The sequence below is a fragment of the Ceratotherium simum genome, unplaced genomic scaffold (assembly GCF_057802395.1).
Source record: "Ceratotherium simum simum isolate JZ-2026a unplaced genomic scaffold, ASM5780239v1 HiC_scaffold_46, whole genome shotgun sequence".
Lineage (NCBI taxonomy): Eukaryota > Metazoa > Chordata > Mammalia > Perissodactyla > Rhinocerotidae > Ceratotherium > Ceratotherium simum.
Genome location: NW_028261262.1, coordinates 158571 through 173019, shown reverse-complemented (window position 1 = coordinate 173019; position 14449 = coordinate 158571). Strand labels below are relative to the sequence as shown.

Here is a 14449-nt window from a genome sequence, read left to right as displayed (position 1 = left end):
AGGGCAGGTGGGGCCGGCCTTCCCTGTGCCATGAGCTGTCCCACACCTGCCATTTCCTGATCCAGAATCCCATGATCTCGGTCCAACCTCTTGCTTCCCCACTTACCCTCATGTGACCTGAGCAGCCTTCTTAACTCCCAAGCCTTTGCTGTCCTCATGTGGAAAGTAGGGATGAACTTTGAGAGCATCTGCCATGCAGAGTGGCTGTGCAGATGGATGATGTGGAGCAGAGAGGAAGTTGGGCAGAGTCTGCGCTTTGGTGGGGGAGGGGAGCACACTGAAGTGCTGTCTCATCCTTGGGTAGTTCACTCATTTGCCCAGGAGGCCTCAACAGCCTCAGCACTAATTAGGCACTTAATGTGTACATGACTACAAGGCAGACAAACAAAGCCCATGGTTGTTGCTGCCTTGGGGGAATGTGCATCTGAAAGAGGATGGTCAGAAAGGGTGGGAGATGCCCCTAGAGATGGTCAAGCAGGAGCCGAGTTCTGGTGCTTGGAAGAAGTGAGACTGGGCGGTGAGCAAATGCCACTTCCCTGCACCACAGTATCGGTTCCTGGGTCATCCTGTGCTGGGTACCCTCAGGGGACACAGGCAACACCCAGGGACTCCCACAAACCTCAGGCTGCATTCTCAGCTTCCTGAGCTCCAGCTCTCACCTATGACCCGGCCTGGGACTTGGAGCTGCGGACGCTGAGCTGGGCTGTGGCAGAGCTGGGTGACACTCCCTGTCCACCCCAGGAGCTCTTCAAGAAAGTGATGCCCCATGACTTCCTGGACTCCATCTGGTCCCAGTGTCATAACAGGGGCAATGAGCACCTGGCACCCACCATCCATGCACCCACTGTAACAGAGTGGTCGAATGTGTCGGCACCACCTGCATTGGGGACCCGAGCATGACGGCCCAGGACAGGGCCAGGGTGGTGGAGCTCTGGATCCAGGTGGCCAAGGTAAGATGTGGGAGGCCCTGAGAGCCCCTCTCTGGATTCGGGGGTACTGCCCCTTCTCCTTTCTCAGCTCTCATGTTTGAAGTCTGTGGTCTGAACCTTTGCACAATCCTTAGGCCCCTCCTGCCAGGGCCTCGATGACCTGACTCCTGGTCTCAGTGGGGGGAAGCTCACCCCTTCCTGGGCTTTTTCCTTGGCTTGAGCTAAAATCCTCCTCCCTGGAAGTATTCCTCATCAGGTTCCAGCTATGCCTTTCCCAGGTTCCCTGAGCCGCTGTCTCATCCAGGACAGGAGACGTCAATGAGGCGACAGAAGCCAGAGGAAGCAGGGCTCCAGCTCCCCCTCACAGCTCATTCTCTTCCCTTCTCCAGGAATGCCACGGCCTGAGCAACCTTTCCTGTCTCCATGGGATCCTCTGGGCTCTGCAGGTCCCCTCCATTCAGCGTTTAAAAGAGACATGGAGATGGGTGTCCAGGTGGGTAGGCCTGTCTCCATGCGAGCACCACCTGGGTGGACCAGACACCCCCCACAGGGCTGGCATTGCCCTTCAGTCAGTTGGGACCTCCTGGGAGACAGCAAACCCTGGGGATATGGTCTGACCTGGTTGGCAGGATTGGATTCTTTCTGAAAACTTAAGCCAATGGTTCTGCTTCAGGAATCAGTTTCCCTAAGTGACAGATCCTGGTTTGAGCCAAGTTTTCAAGTGTTTTCACCAACAGAACTCTGTGTCCACGTGAAATTAAGACTGTTTAAAACACATCTGCTGAGAAGATAAGAGAATGCATGCCCCAGGTGACAATAGGAGTGCCCCCTCCCCAGTCCCAGACACCTCAGGGCTCAGAGGACACAGTGAAAATGCTCATCCAGGCTGTCTGGATCTCATTGGTTTTCAAACAAAAGGGATTTACCCTCAAACCACTCCACAGTGTTTCTTTCCTTTTTTCCCTCCTCAGGAAGAACTGTACAAAACTTAAAAAGATCATCAAAACAGGCCAGCGGGAGAGCAGGAAGCTGCTCAAGGAGGTGAGTGGAGGCTGGAGATTTGTAATGAGGGGAGGCGAGGGGGGAGGGACCAGGCAGGATGTGCTTTGGTAAGTTTATCACTTAAGTTTCCCTGAGAAATAACAGTCTGTCTTGTCCAGGTTGACAGGAAATGGGGGATGTGAGCTGCAGGGGCAGGTGGGCACTGGTTGGGGCAGGAGGCCTTGGTCACGGGATAAAGTGGTGTCGCCTGGACTGTTCCAGGAGGTGAGGACCTGGCAGAATGAGCAGGTCTCTGGCTTCATTGCAGGCCCATCAGCTGGCCCCTATCTTCCTCCAGGCTGGTGGGTGGATGGAGTGGGTGGGGGTGCCTTTCTTCCTAAAGCAGCCCAGTCTGTCCTCAGGAAGCCAGGCCCCAGCTCCTCCTTCTATCTGCACTGCATCTCGCAGGGAAGGGCACCCTGCCTGCCCCAGGGATGGGCACTGTGAGGTCACACAGGCCTTGTGGACACAGGGGCTGCCCAGCTTTGGGCCAAATGGTGGATCTGGGACAGATCTGTGTGCTCTCTGGGACTGTGCACTCTAGTCGGATAGTGGTCTACTGCTGACAAACCAGTGAGTCTCCCCCGGTGCCTTGTTGACAAGGATACGCCCCAGATGGCAATGAAAATTATCAGGGAACCTACAGATTCTTAATGGACCTTCTTGACAGGATATTAGAAGATTCCAAGTAAAAAAGGATGCAAATGTCACCATTACACAGCGCCGTGGTCATGCCCTACACTGTCACTCAGATGTGGCACAAGGGGGTCGCCTTCCTGAGTGAATGAAGGAGGACTTCTGTGCAGCGACCATCCTGAGGGGATCCTAGGGAGCTGAGGCCTTTGGCATGGCCTCAGGTCCAGCCTAGTGTCAGAGAATCGCAGGGGGCTGGAAAACACAGAAGCCACTTGCATGGGCCCCCCAAGATACCTTGTGCCTCCCCATCCATGGCTCAGGTTAACTGAGGGCCTGACCACACCCAGAGAGTCCAGAGGACAGGACCTTGGTCAGACGTGTGTCTGGAGGAGGAGTGAAGGCCGGGGGCCAGGGCCTCTGGCTAGGAGGGGGAGTGGTCTCTCCTCTGTGGGCCCCTTAGCAAGTCACTGACCCTCTGTGGGCCTCGGTCTCCTCATCTGGGAAATGGAGGGAGAAGTCCTGTGGTCCAGACCTCACAGGGGTGATGAGGTACAAGGGGGAGAGGAATGTGCAGGGGCTTTGTGCTCCTCCTCGAGGGGGGAGGGGAGAGCACTGGTGACAGTCAGATGACACTGAGTCCTCAGGGGACCCTGGGAGGCACGGGGAGTCCTCCTCACACTTTCCTGATGAGGAGAGAGGCTTAGGGGCCTGGGAAGGCCTGAGGGCACAGAGGAGCGAGTGTTGGAGCTGGGATTGATGTAGAATCTTAGCATTCTGGAATGGGAGCAGCCATATACACCAGGTGTCCAGGGTCCAGGATCAGGGGCCTGGGAGACACGGGGAAGGGAGCATGGCCTCCTGAGCTTGTCCTTGACCCTGCAGGAGGTGACCTCTGTGTGGGCCACCCTGGAGATGGACCCCCAGGGAGCCCAGGAGAGGCAGCAGCAGCAGGTAAGGGGGCCTTAGGAGGAGGGTTCAGGTGTCAGAGGTGGGGGTCTCTCTACTCATGGTTGGAGGCTTCTCCAAGAGAGGGGTCCCTCCTCCTCCAGCCCAGCTCCTAGAGCCCCAGAGCCTGAAATGCCTGCCCTCGAAGTGACCAGGAGGAGGACTAAAAGGGCTGGGCCCAGGATGGATTATGGAGGGGAGAGGCAGGGTTCACATACCCCGGGATTTGCCAAAAGCCACCCCTGGGAGGTGACTGGGGAAGTTGGGTGGTCCTGGAGGGGGCAACTGGGGAGAGACTGCTGAGGGTCCTAGGCTGCTCTCTGTGGGAGTCTGTGGTTGGCAGGAGGCTGGGGTGAAGGGATTTGGGGGAGGGTCCATGGGGGCACCTGAGAGGTGGGACTCATCTCACCACTCCCACCCTGATTTCACAGGGTGTCGTCCCCTTCCTGGGCACGTTCCTTTATCACCTGAAGCTGCTGGATATTGGGATGGAGGATGATCTGGAAGTGAGTGAGCCTGAAGGTGGGGCCAGGGAGCAGGATCTTGTTGTTTGGGAGGCGGGAGTCCTGCACTGGGCCCTGAGCTCTCAGTACCTGGCAAACCTCCTCTCATGAGAGCCCCACGCCCACCCCTGGGAGCTGCGGAGTCAGGCCGATCTTAGCAATGTGTGTATGGACGCTCCGCGTAAGCCCGCCACCAGGCTCCCTAAGCTGGTGAAGCTCATAGCTGCCTGCCTGCAGAGATGCAGGAGGCTGTGTCTGAGATGAATTCAACCTCCCACTCTGGCCCTACTCTTGGGGGAGTGCCATCAGCCCCTGCAAGTGAGGAAGCACATCTGTGGTCCAGCTGTCCCTTCCTCCCTGAGGCCTCAGTCTCCCCATCTGTCATCAGAGAAGGTGTGCTACATAAGGACTCTGGCCTCAGCTCCCCTGTCCCTCCTATTCTTGAGCCTAGAGCCTGGCCCAGTGTCAAGTTCTCTTTGTGGAAAGTCAGCCCTCTGCTGGGTCCTGACAGTCCTGCAGCCTGAGAAGGGGTGGGATGGGAGTTGGTTATGGGCTTAGGGGGCTGTTTCTGATGGACATTGGCTGTCTCCCTTCCAGGGAAATCGGGTCAACTTCCAGAAATGGTGTGAGGTGAGCAGCTGTGGGCAGGCTGTGTAAGTGGAAATCAGAGACCTCCCCTGGCAAGACTTTCTCTGGTCTCATCCCTTGGGTCTTACATTTATTGGGAGAGTCAGATCCACAAAGTTGGGCATCCCATCACGTTGGCAGGTGTGGTAGGGGCTGGCATCAAGGACACCTTCCTGGATGAGGAACTAATTCAAGCCAACTGTGAGAACAGGCAGGTCCTGAATGGAGTGGGAAGGAAGGAGGGTTCCCGAGTGAACACAGAACCCAGAAGAGATCCTCACTCCCCGCAAGTCCCTGGCAGGGTTCCCCACCCAAGCCCTGTCTGCATCCTGTTCTTCCTCCCAGAAATTCAGCTCATCAGGAGGATCCAGCTGCTCCAGCAGGCTGCAAATCAGTATGACCTGGAGCCCGAAGAACGATTTGGGGCCTTGTTCCAGGCCATGGAGCCAATCAGTGTCCATGAGAGGTGAGGGGACAGGAGTTGGGTGAGGGCAGGGCAGACTATCTCTGACGGCCAGCTCCAGAGCCTGTGGCCAGGCTTGCTGATCAGCCACGTAACTCGTTGCATGGTGACCAATGGGGCACTGGGACTCAGCTGCTGGCAGGCTCCGGGAGGGGCACCTGAGGTGTGGCTCCTGGTAGCTCACAGGTCTATTCTGTCGTATAGCTACTGGGTTTCCTGCCAGCTGGAGCCCGCACACCAGAACACGAGCAAAATGCGGCTCTTCAGGAGAAAGAGGAACCGGACATCCTCCAGTTCAGGGCCGAGTGAGTGTGTGGACCAGCAGCCACTGAATCCAGGGGCTCAGTACAGCTTCGGGCTAAGCATGGGCCTGGATCCCAGCTCCACTGCTGACCAAGCCTGGGTCAGGCCGCTCCCCTCTCCTCTCTGGGATTCAGTTGCATACTCTGAAGTGGGTGATGCTAAATGATACCTCCTGCATCAGGGACAAACAGGGTGCTGTTGATGGACTGAGCACTCGGCACAGAGTTTGGCTCAGAGTGCAGGGGTGCAGGGAGCTGTGCCATGAATCTCAGGGAGGGACCCCAAAATAGTCTGTTTCTTCTATTCAGCCACCACGCCCTTGGCGATGAGCCGTCACACTCTGGAGACCACAAGTGCAGATCCTCATGACCAGCAGTGACACTGGCGCCCTCGTGGTGCACTGGGCCAGCTCTTCCCACCCTGAGTGAACGAGGACATCCTAAGACTTTCCCTGGTTTCCCCTAAAGCTCCAGAGGGAGGGTACGACCCCCTCCAACTCCCTGACATCTGCACCCCAGTGACCGTTAACCCATTGGGGAAGAGTGATATTATTTCTTTAATAGTAAATGGTAGGTTTGACTCTTACATTATATCCTGTTTCTGTCACAGCCTGGGTGTTGTGGTGTGGTTCTTTCACTGCTTATGCTCATGTAAATGAGACACAGAATCTTATTTTCCTCCTTGAATTAAGAACTTGTGTGTGGTCACAGCTTATTGTATGTGGGAGAAGGGAGGAGGTCCAGCCTCCTCCCTGGCTACTGAATGAAACCCTCAAGTCCCCCTTCCTCAGAGGACAGGTGCATTTCAGTGTGGTTCACCTGGGCCAGGAGCAGAGACAGCCCCTCAGATCTCCCTGGATGTAGAGGTTGGAGGGACTTTCCCAGCCAGAGCAACAACCACTGAAATGTGGGTGTCTTTCAAATAGCACTTACCAGGACCATGTGCTTCCCCAGGACAGTGGCTGTCTTTCTACAGCTTTCCAGGAGGAAGGAATGTTTTTTGTTTCTCTTGTTGAGGTTTCTTTGATCAGATATTGGAAATTGCCATTTTCTAACCAGTTTCTGGATTTGCATCAACACTAAATGAGGAAAAAATGTAAAAAGATAAAAGTTTGTATGTGAAACAGACAAGGCCAGAGGAAGACCATGTGCCGATGGACTAAGGGCCGACAGGACATCCCATCAGGCCGCTTCTAGGCCTCCCTGTTCACCCTTCGCCTAGATTGGAAACCTGTTATTGTGACCCATGCCCTAGGAAGTCCTTTTCCCACTTGTTTCATATCCAGAGGGAAAGATTCATGATGCAGCTTTTAAAGCTATAACAGGACTTTGTTCCATAAACCTCACTGCTCCCTGTGAACTAGGATTTCCAGCATCCCCGCACTTCCTTGTATGATTCTTTTTGGGCAGAAATTCCCGTGAAGGCCCCTAGCCTCTCTGTCAGGTACATTGTGGCCATTCCCCTCCGGCTGGGCCTGATGGATCAGTGTTGAGCTCTGGTTTGTCAGGACAATAGACCTTAATCCTGTCCACTGAATGACCCACACCGTCCCTTGCTGCCCTGGGTGACATCTGGGCCCATGTGGTTCTGAGGTCCATTGTCTGAGACAATCACTAGTTTACACACTCAGTTGTGTTGTTACTGACTTGTCCCAAAGGGGCATCTTGGCCTGAGGGCATAGACCATGTAGCCCCTGGGACAGCTGTGTTCTTTTCCCCAGTCTGCGCTGTGGTTATATGGCTTTGTGTTACAGGGATGTGAAACTTGCCTGTTAGGAGTTTTGAAAGATGAGGCAGGAGAGGGTCAGGTATAGAAGTAAGTCCAGGAGGGGAATGCCACCAATCTTAGACACCACAGACACAACAGACACAACCTTACCAATTAAAATACTGAAATGCTCCCAACGTGGGTGGTGAACAGACACTGCTCAGAGCTCATGCTGAGAATCCACCCGACGACATGGAGCTAAAGTCTTAGCACCCGGTATTTTGAACATCATGCCCTGGAAACACCCTGTAAGACAAGGGCCATTGTCTTGAATTCCTTGGTACTTCTTCCCCCTCCTTTCTGAAGGCTGCAAGTGTCACCCAGTGAGGCCCTTTCAGTTCAGTCTGAAGCAGAGTAGAAATCCTGGTTCCCACAGCCCAGGTCCTTCCTTTCAGGGCACTCCCATCCAGGAAAGAAAGAATTCACACATTGGTGTAGACACACAAGCACACACACTCATATCCCACCCAAATCCCAAGATGCATTAACTACTAAGAGATTAAAAGTGACTTCGGAAACAGATCAACCAATTGCAAAAGAAGGGTTTCATTAAGATCCTGACTCAAAATGTAAAACCAGGAAATAACCTTGACAAAACTGGGAGACTTTAGATACTGACTAGACAGTTGATTATCCGAATGACATTTTTATTTTTGTGTGTGATAATGTTATTGTGTTTGTGTTCCAAAAATCCCTCATCTGTAAGAGAAACAGAAATATTTACAGCTGAAATGATGTGCTCTCAGCCATCTCTTCTGGTTAATTCTTGGGGTCTTGGTGTGAGGATAAACAAAGCCAGATGGTATACGAGTGGACAATCTTTGAAGCAGGTAACAGCTTTACGAGATTGATTTTTCTGTACTCTGAGATTTAGAGATTTTTGAAAACCTTCAGAACAGTATGTCATAGTTGCATATCCTTCTAGTTGCTGTATGTGGGACACAGCCTCAGCATGGCCAGAAAAGCGGTGCATTGGTGTGCACCCAGGATCCGAACCCCAGCCACCAGCAGCAGAGTGCCAGCACTTAACCGCTAAGCCACGGGGCCGGCCCCTCGACTTAACTACTCTTGTGCAAAGATACCACATTTAGAGTGGTACACTGCAATAAATTAGCAAGAGTAGCTTAAGATTCCAAATCCTTTCTCCTCATAATCTAATCATGAGATTCTAGTCACAATGATCTGTTTAAAATGCAAAAGTGATTAGTTCATCTTAATTTTAAAACCTCTATTTCTGTCTTCACCACATATTTCTTCTGTTGTCTTATCATAATTATTAGCACTACCCTTTTCATTCCCAGATATGTTCCAGTTTGGAGGGAAAACTATTTGGTCATTCTATTTTTAGAGCATTTACTACATGCAAAGCTCTGGTATAATACCTGTGATCTACAAAATAACTAAACAGACTGACTGTGCCTGCTTGATTTAGTCTTAGTGGGAGGAAATAGATAATAAATGGCAAAGGATGTAGAACATGCCATGTAGAAATCACAGCTGTGATGAACAATAAGGCAGAGAGTGAGAGTTTGAGCTTGAGCACATTTTCAAATTACTTGGGATTGTGTGTGTGTGTGTGTGTGTGTGAACGTGCTCATGCCTGCTGCCTGGATGGGATGTGTTGCTTCCTCCTGGGGCTTGGGGGAGCCTCCTATGCCTTGGGAAAGTTCCTCCATGTTCAATTAATATGCACTTTGTTATCCATGTGTATTAGTCAGGATTCTCTAGAGAAATAGAACCATAGAATATATATAAACATATAGAAGTGAAGATTTATTGTAGGAATTGGCTCACAAGGTTATGGAGGTTGAGAAGTCCCACAATCTGCCATCTGCAAGCTGGAGAACAAGAAAAACCAGTGATATAATTCAGTCAAAGTCTGAAGGCCTGACAACCAGGACCTCTGATGTCCAAGTGCAGGAAAAGAAGGACATCCCAAGTCAGGAAGAGACAGTGGATTCAGCCTTTCTTTGCTTTTTGTTCTATTGAGCCCTCAACAGATCAGATGATGCCCACCCACACTAGTGATGGTGGGTTTGTTTATGTGGACTATGGAGTCAAATGCTAATCTCTTCCAGAAACATCCTCACAAGCACACCCAGAAATAATGCTTCACAGTCTATCTGGACACTCCTGAGTCTAGTCAAGTTGACACCTAAAATTAACCATCACATCATGCCTCTATCCAACCAAGACCTACAGAGATATCACAACATGACCTATGTCATTTAAATTTTCCAGAAGACATGTTAAAGAAAGTAAATACAAACAGATGAAACTGGATTTTATAACATTTTTATTTAACCCAAGAAATCTAAATATTATCATTTCAAAATGTAGTCCACATCAGTACAAAGAACAAGATACTCAGGTTTTCCACCCACTCTGTCTTACTGGTGAATTTTAATGAATACTGGCTCCTCATATATCTTAATATGATCCAATTTATAATTTTCTCCTATCTATTTGAGTTTTATTGTATCAAAAGTAAATCATTTTCTCCTTATTGTCAAAATGCTCTGCTAGCTCTTTTTAAAAAAAATTCAAGTTATATATTGTGTTTATGTTAGAAGTCAAATTAAGAATTTAAGGAATTAAGAAGGAATTGATTCCAGCAAAAGGCTGGTTTACTAAAATGGAAGACAGTTCAAGAGCAAATCTCCCAAGAAAATCATGGGGTCAATGACATTGGAAAATTCAGGGTAGAATTAGAAGACACATGGGGTGTGCTTAAAAGGGGAGTTGAGAGAACGTGGGGAGGAATTGATATCAGAAGTGAAAATACACAAGCATGTTCCAAGTTGATGAAAGACATCAATCCACAGATTCAATTAATTCAACATTCCCTAAGCAGAGTGACTACAAAGGAAATAATAATGAACTAAACTATGGTCTAAAAGCCAAAGTTAATGTAAAGGATTTTAGGGATTATAGAGGCCAAATAAGCAAGAAAAAGGCCAATTGGTGATTTCTAACCATAAAGAAAATAAGATAGACATCAACAGAGCAACATTTTTAAAATGCTAAACGAAATCTCTCATCAAACCAGAATTCTACACCCAGCAGCAATAGTGCCCCAAATAAAGAAGTTCTAGAAAAACTTAAAGTGAAACTTTTCATTGTTAGTAGCCTTGTCTTAGATAAAATACTGGAGTGAGTTATCACACCGAAAGGAATATAATCCCAGGTTGAAAACCAGGAATGCAGAAAGGACTGAAGAGGAAAGGAAAGGATAATTTATAATTTATAAATAAATATAAATGAATTTTATTTTGTGAAGTAATTCTAGAAATCTCTCATGGAGTTTAAAATATATGTAGTATAAAATGCATAAAAACAGTAATACAAATGTCAGGAAGCTTAAAAATAGAATTGAAACTGTTGAAGGTATTAGCATTTGGGGGAGGTGGTAAAAGTAATTATTTGTATTAGACTGTATTAAGGATTCAGGATTTAACCATTAGTGCAATTAAACAAAGACTTCTATATGATTTCAAGTAATAAGTTTATAGAGGAAATAATGGAATAATAAAAGAGTTAAATCAACATCAGTGAAGTAAAGAGAGTAAAGTTACATTAATTATTTAGGTTAAAGGGAAGGGAAAGAGTAATTACATGAGACGTGTGATATATTCTAGAGACGTGTTAATAAATATTTTGGACATTCTTTTATTGTTAAACGTTTACACAGTCTCTATTTTTCCTATTAAAACATAAGTTGTATGGACATTTTTGTACATATAAACTTCCATTCCTATTTTTACAGAAGGTATCCATAGTGGAAGAAAAAGGAAATAGAAACTGCAAATACCACCTCCCCACACAATTGTAGTAAATTTTTTCATCTGTCAACAGTATCTGACAGTGTCAATTACCCAACAATTTTGTGTTTAGGTATAAAGCTTTAGGAATCTCTCAAATCCCATTGATAAGAGACAGGATGTCTCCTCTGGATTATCCACTGATTGAATTATCCACTTCCTTCCTCCATAAAAGGGGAATCAGAGGCGGAAGTCACTGTATTTTCTACCAATCCACGGGCTGTCTGCACATCAGGAGTTGGGTCAGCAGGACAACTCTGCAGCCATGGAGGAACCTGCATCGGCCTGTTTTCCAAGCCAGCCTATTCTGGTGAGTGTGGAATCCATACAGACAGCAAGAGTGTCCGTTTGTACACTTTGTCCTTCTGTGAAACCTCTTTAAGTGAGAAGACAGTAGCTCTTAAAAGAAGAAGATACCTTATTGAAAGTTGTAACAAATACTAACACCTAGGAAACAAGCCCCAGTGTCTGGGCCTGCCACCATCCCACAGGGCCAGTTGTTCTGTGGCTTGCTGTGGAACACGAATCACCAATCATCTTGTACCCTCCACCACGCACCCCAGCAGGCACACATGTGCCCTCTCACTATGTAAGATCAGAACGCGAGGGAAACAGAAGCCTGCCATATTAAGAGGTAATTAGCAAGGGGTGCATCTAACCATCTGTTTATTTTAGTGTTTTGATCTACATCCTTTATGGGACTAGAATTAAATGAATAGCATTAAATGAATTAGCTTTGGCTAGGTTATCATTTAAATCTATGAGGATTCATATGCACATTTAAACAGTTTTATTGAGATATAATTCATACAATTCACCCATTTAAAGTGTGTGACTCAATTGTTTTTAGTACACTCAAAGAGTTGTGTGACCATCACCACAGTCAATTTTAGAACATTTTCATCACTACAAAAAGAAACCCCACACTCTTTAGCTATCATCTCCCTTCCCCACCCTCTGCCATCTCTGCCGGCCTAGGAAACCACTAAAAGTGTTGTTTGATCACCCTGGCTGTAATCTCTAGTACAAAAATGGGAGTGATGTAGCAGACGCCCATGTCTTGTTCCTGGTCCTAGAGGGTAAGCATCCACTTTCACCATCAAGGAAGCTGTCAGCTCTGGGGTTTTCCTGGATGCCTTTTATGAGGCTGAGGTCATTTCTTTCTATTCCCAGTTTTCTGAGTTTTTTTTTTTTTTAAACCATGAAAGAATGTTGGATTTTGTCAAATGCTTTTTCTGCATCTATTGCAATGATAATGTGGTTTTTATTTTTATTCTATTTTATTGGTATGATGTATTACATTAATTAATTTTCAGATGTTGAACTAATCTTGCATTCCTAGAATTGATCCCACTTGGTTGTGGCATATAATTTTTCTTATATGTTGCCTGATTCAGTTTTCTAGTACTTTTTTCTGTGAACTTTTGCATCTATATTCATAAGAAATATTGATCTGCGGTTTTCTTTTTTGCGATGTCTTTGCCTGGTTTTGATATTAGGGTAATACTGGTCTTAGGAAGAAGTTGAGTAGTAGTCCTCTCTCTTTTAGTTTTTGGAAGAGTTTGTGAAGAATTGGTATTAATTCTTCTTTAAATGTTTGGTAGATGTCATCTAGGCCTGAGTTTTTCTTTGTAGGTAGTTTTTTTTATTACTAATTCAATCTCTTTGCTTGTTATAGGATTATTCAAATTTTCTATTTCTTCTTGAATAAGTTTTTGTAGTTTGTGTCTTTATAGGTATTTGGTCATTTCATCTGAGTGGTCTAATTAGCTTATATCAGATGTACATAGTATCCTCTTGTTATCATTTTTATTCTTGTAAGTTTTCTAGATCCGTTTCCATTTTCATTCATGATTTTAGAAATTTAAGACTTTTCTTGGTCAGTCTAGCTACAGGTTTCTTGATTTTCCTGATATTTTCGAAGAACAAACCTTTGGAGTCACTGATTTTTCTCTATTGTTTTTCTATTCTCTATTTCATTTATTTCCATCCTAATATTTGTTACTTCCTCCCTCTGCATGTTTTAGGTTTAGTTTGGTCTACTATGTCCAGTTGGAAGGTTAGGTTACTGATTTGAGATCCTTTTTCTTTTTCTTTTTTGTAAGGAAGATTAGCCCTGAGCTAACATCCATGCCAATCCTCCTCTTTTTGCTGAGGAAGACTGGCGCTGGGCTAACATCTGTGCCTATCTTCCTCCACTTTATGTGGGATGCCGCCACAGCACGGCCTGACAAGCGGTGCATCAGTGCACGCTCAGTATCCGAACCCAGGCCGCCAGCAGTAGAGCACGCACACTTAACCACTATGCCACGGGGCCAGCCCCTCTTTTTTCTTTTTTAAGAGTAGCTATGAATTTCCCTATGTGCACTGCTTTTGCTGAGTCTCATAAGTTGTTTTAGGTTGTGTCTTCATTTTTACTTATTTCAAAATATTTTAAATTTCCCCTGTGATTTTTTTCTTTGATCCATTGCTCAGTTAGGAGTAGGTTGTTTAATTTTCACATATTTGTGAATTTCCAAAATTTCTTTTGTGATTGATTTCTAGTATAATTCCATTTTTGTTGGAGATGACAGTTTCTATAATTTCAATCCTTTTAAGCTTATTGAGGCTTGTTAAAAGGAAAACTTCTTGGGGCCAGCTCGGTGGCCTAGTTTGCGTGCTCTGCTTCGGCCACCTGGGGTTTGCATCCTGGCTGTGGACCTACACACTGCTCATTAAGCCATACTGTGGCGGTGTCCCATATACAAAATAGAGGAAGATTAGCACAGATGTTAGTCAGCAATAATCTTCCTCAAGCAAAAAGAGGAAGATTGGCAACAAATGTTAGGTCAGGGCCAATCATCCACACCAAAAACAAAAAAGGAAAATTTCTTGTTTCTCTCTACTCACAACAACACTTCTGAAGCCAAATGTGTGTGGGGTTTTACACCAAGCAATTCTCCAATTCTTGGAGGACACTAACTGGTTGTACTACAAGTTAACTCAATTTTGACAGTAACTGCATGGAGTTGATACAGACTCCATAGGTTAAGGGCTCAGTTGCCTTGACTTCAGATGCCAATCACAAGTTCCAGGTTGTCACCTGTACTTCTGACTGACTGGCTATAAATTGGGGATTCCACAACTCCCTTCTTGGGGTCAATAATTTGCTGAAACAGCTCACAGAACTCAGGGAAATACTAACTTATATTTACCAGTTTATGATACACGATTTTTACTGAGAATGTAACCAGATCAAGAGTTGCATAGGGAAAAGGAGGGAAGGGGCATGGAGCTTCCATGGCAGGCAAATCACCCTCTCAGAACTTCTATGTGTTAGCAATCAAGGAGCTCTCTGAATGTCTTCATTTAGGGTTTTTGTTGAGGCTCCATTATATACCCATAATTCATTACATCATTGGACATTGGTGATTC

General features: G+C 46.7%; 1 protein-coding gene across 1 annotated transcript; it reads left to right on the top strand.

Annotated features, from left to right (window-relative positions):
- Positions 1–393: 393 nt before the first annotated feature.
- On the top strand, positions 394–5151 carry LOC147911218 (ral guanine nucleotide dissociation stimulator-like). The gene is made up of 6 exons (XM_087428411.1): positions 394–517; positions 817–950; positions 1319–1540; positions 3489–3557; positions 3983–4057; positions 4783–5151. The coding sequence occupies exons 1-6, from the start codon at positions 394–396 to the stop codon at positions 5149–5151; spliced, it is 993 nt and encodes a 330-aa protein (XP_087284537.1).
- Positions 5152–14449: the final 9298 nt, after the last annotated feature.

Bases quoted from the DNA above. Each gene is read 5' to 3' on its own strand.
- LOC147911218 (XM_087428411.1), top strand. From the start codon at position 394: ATGGTTGTTGCTGCCTTGGGGGAATGTGCATCTGAAAGAGGATGGTCA. The intron at 1,541-3,488 runs GTCTGACCTGGT...TTGACCCTGCAG, and splicing joins CAGCAAACCCTGGGGATATG to GAGGTGACCTCTGTGTGGGC. The intron at 4,058-4,782 runs GTGAGTGAGCCT...ATTTATTGGGAG, and splicing joins GGATGGAGGATGATCTGGAA to AGTCAGATCCACAAAGTTGG.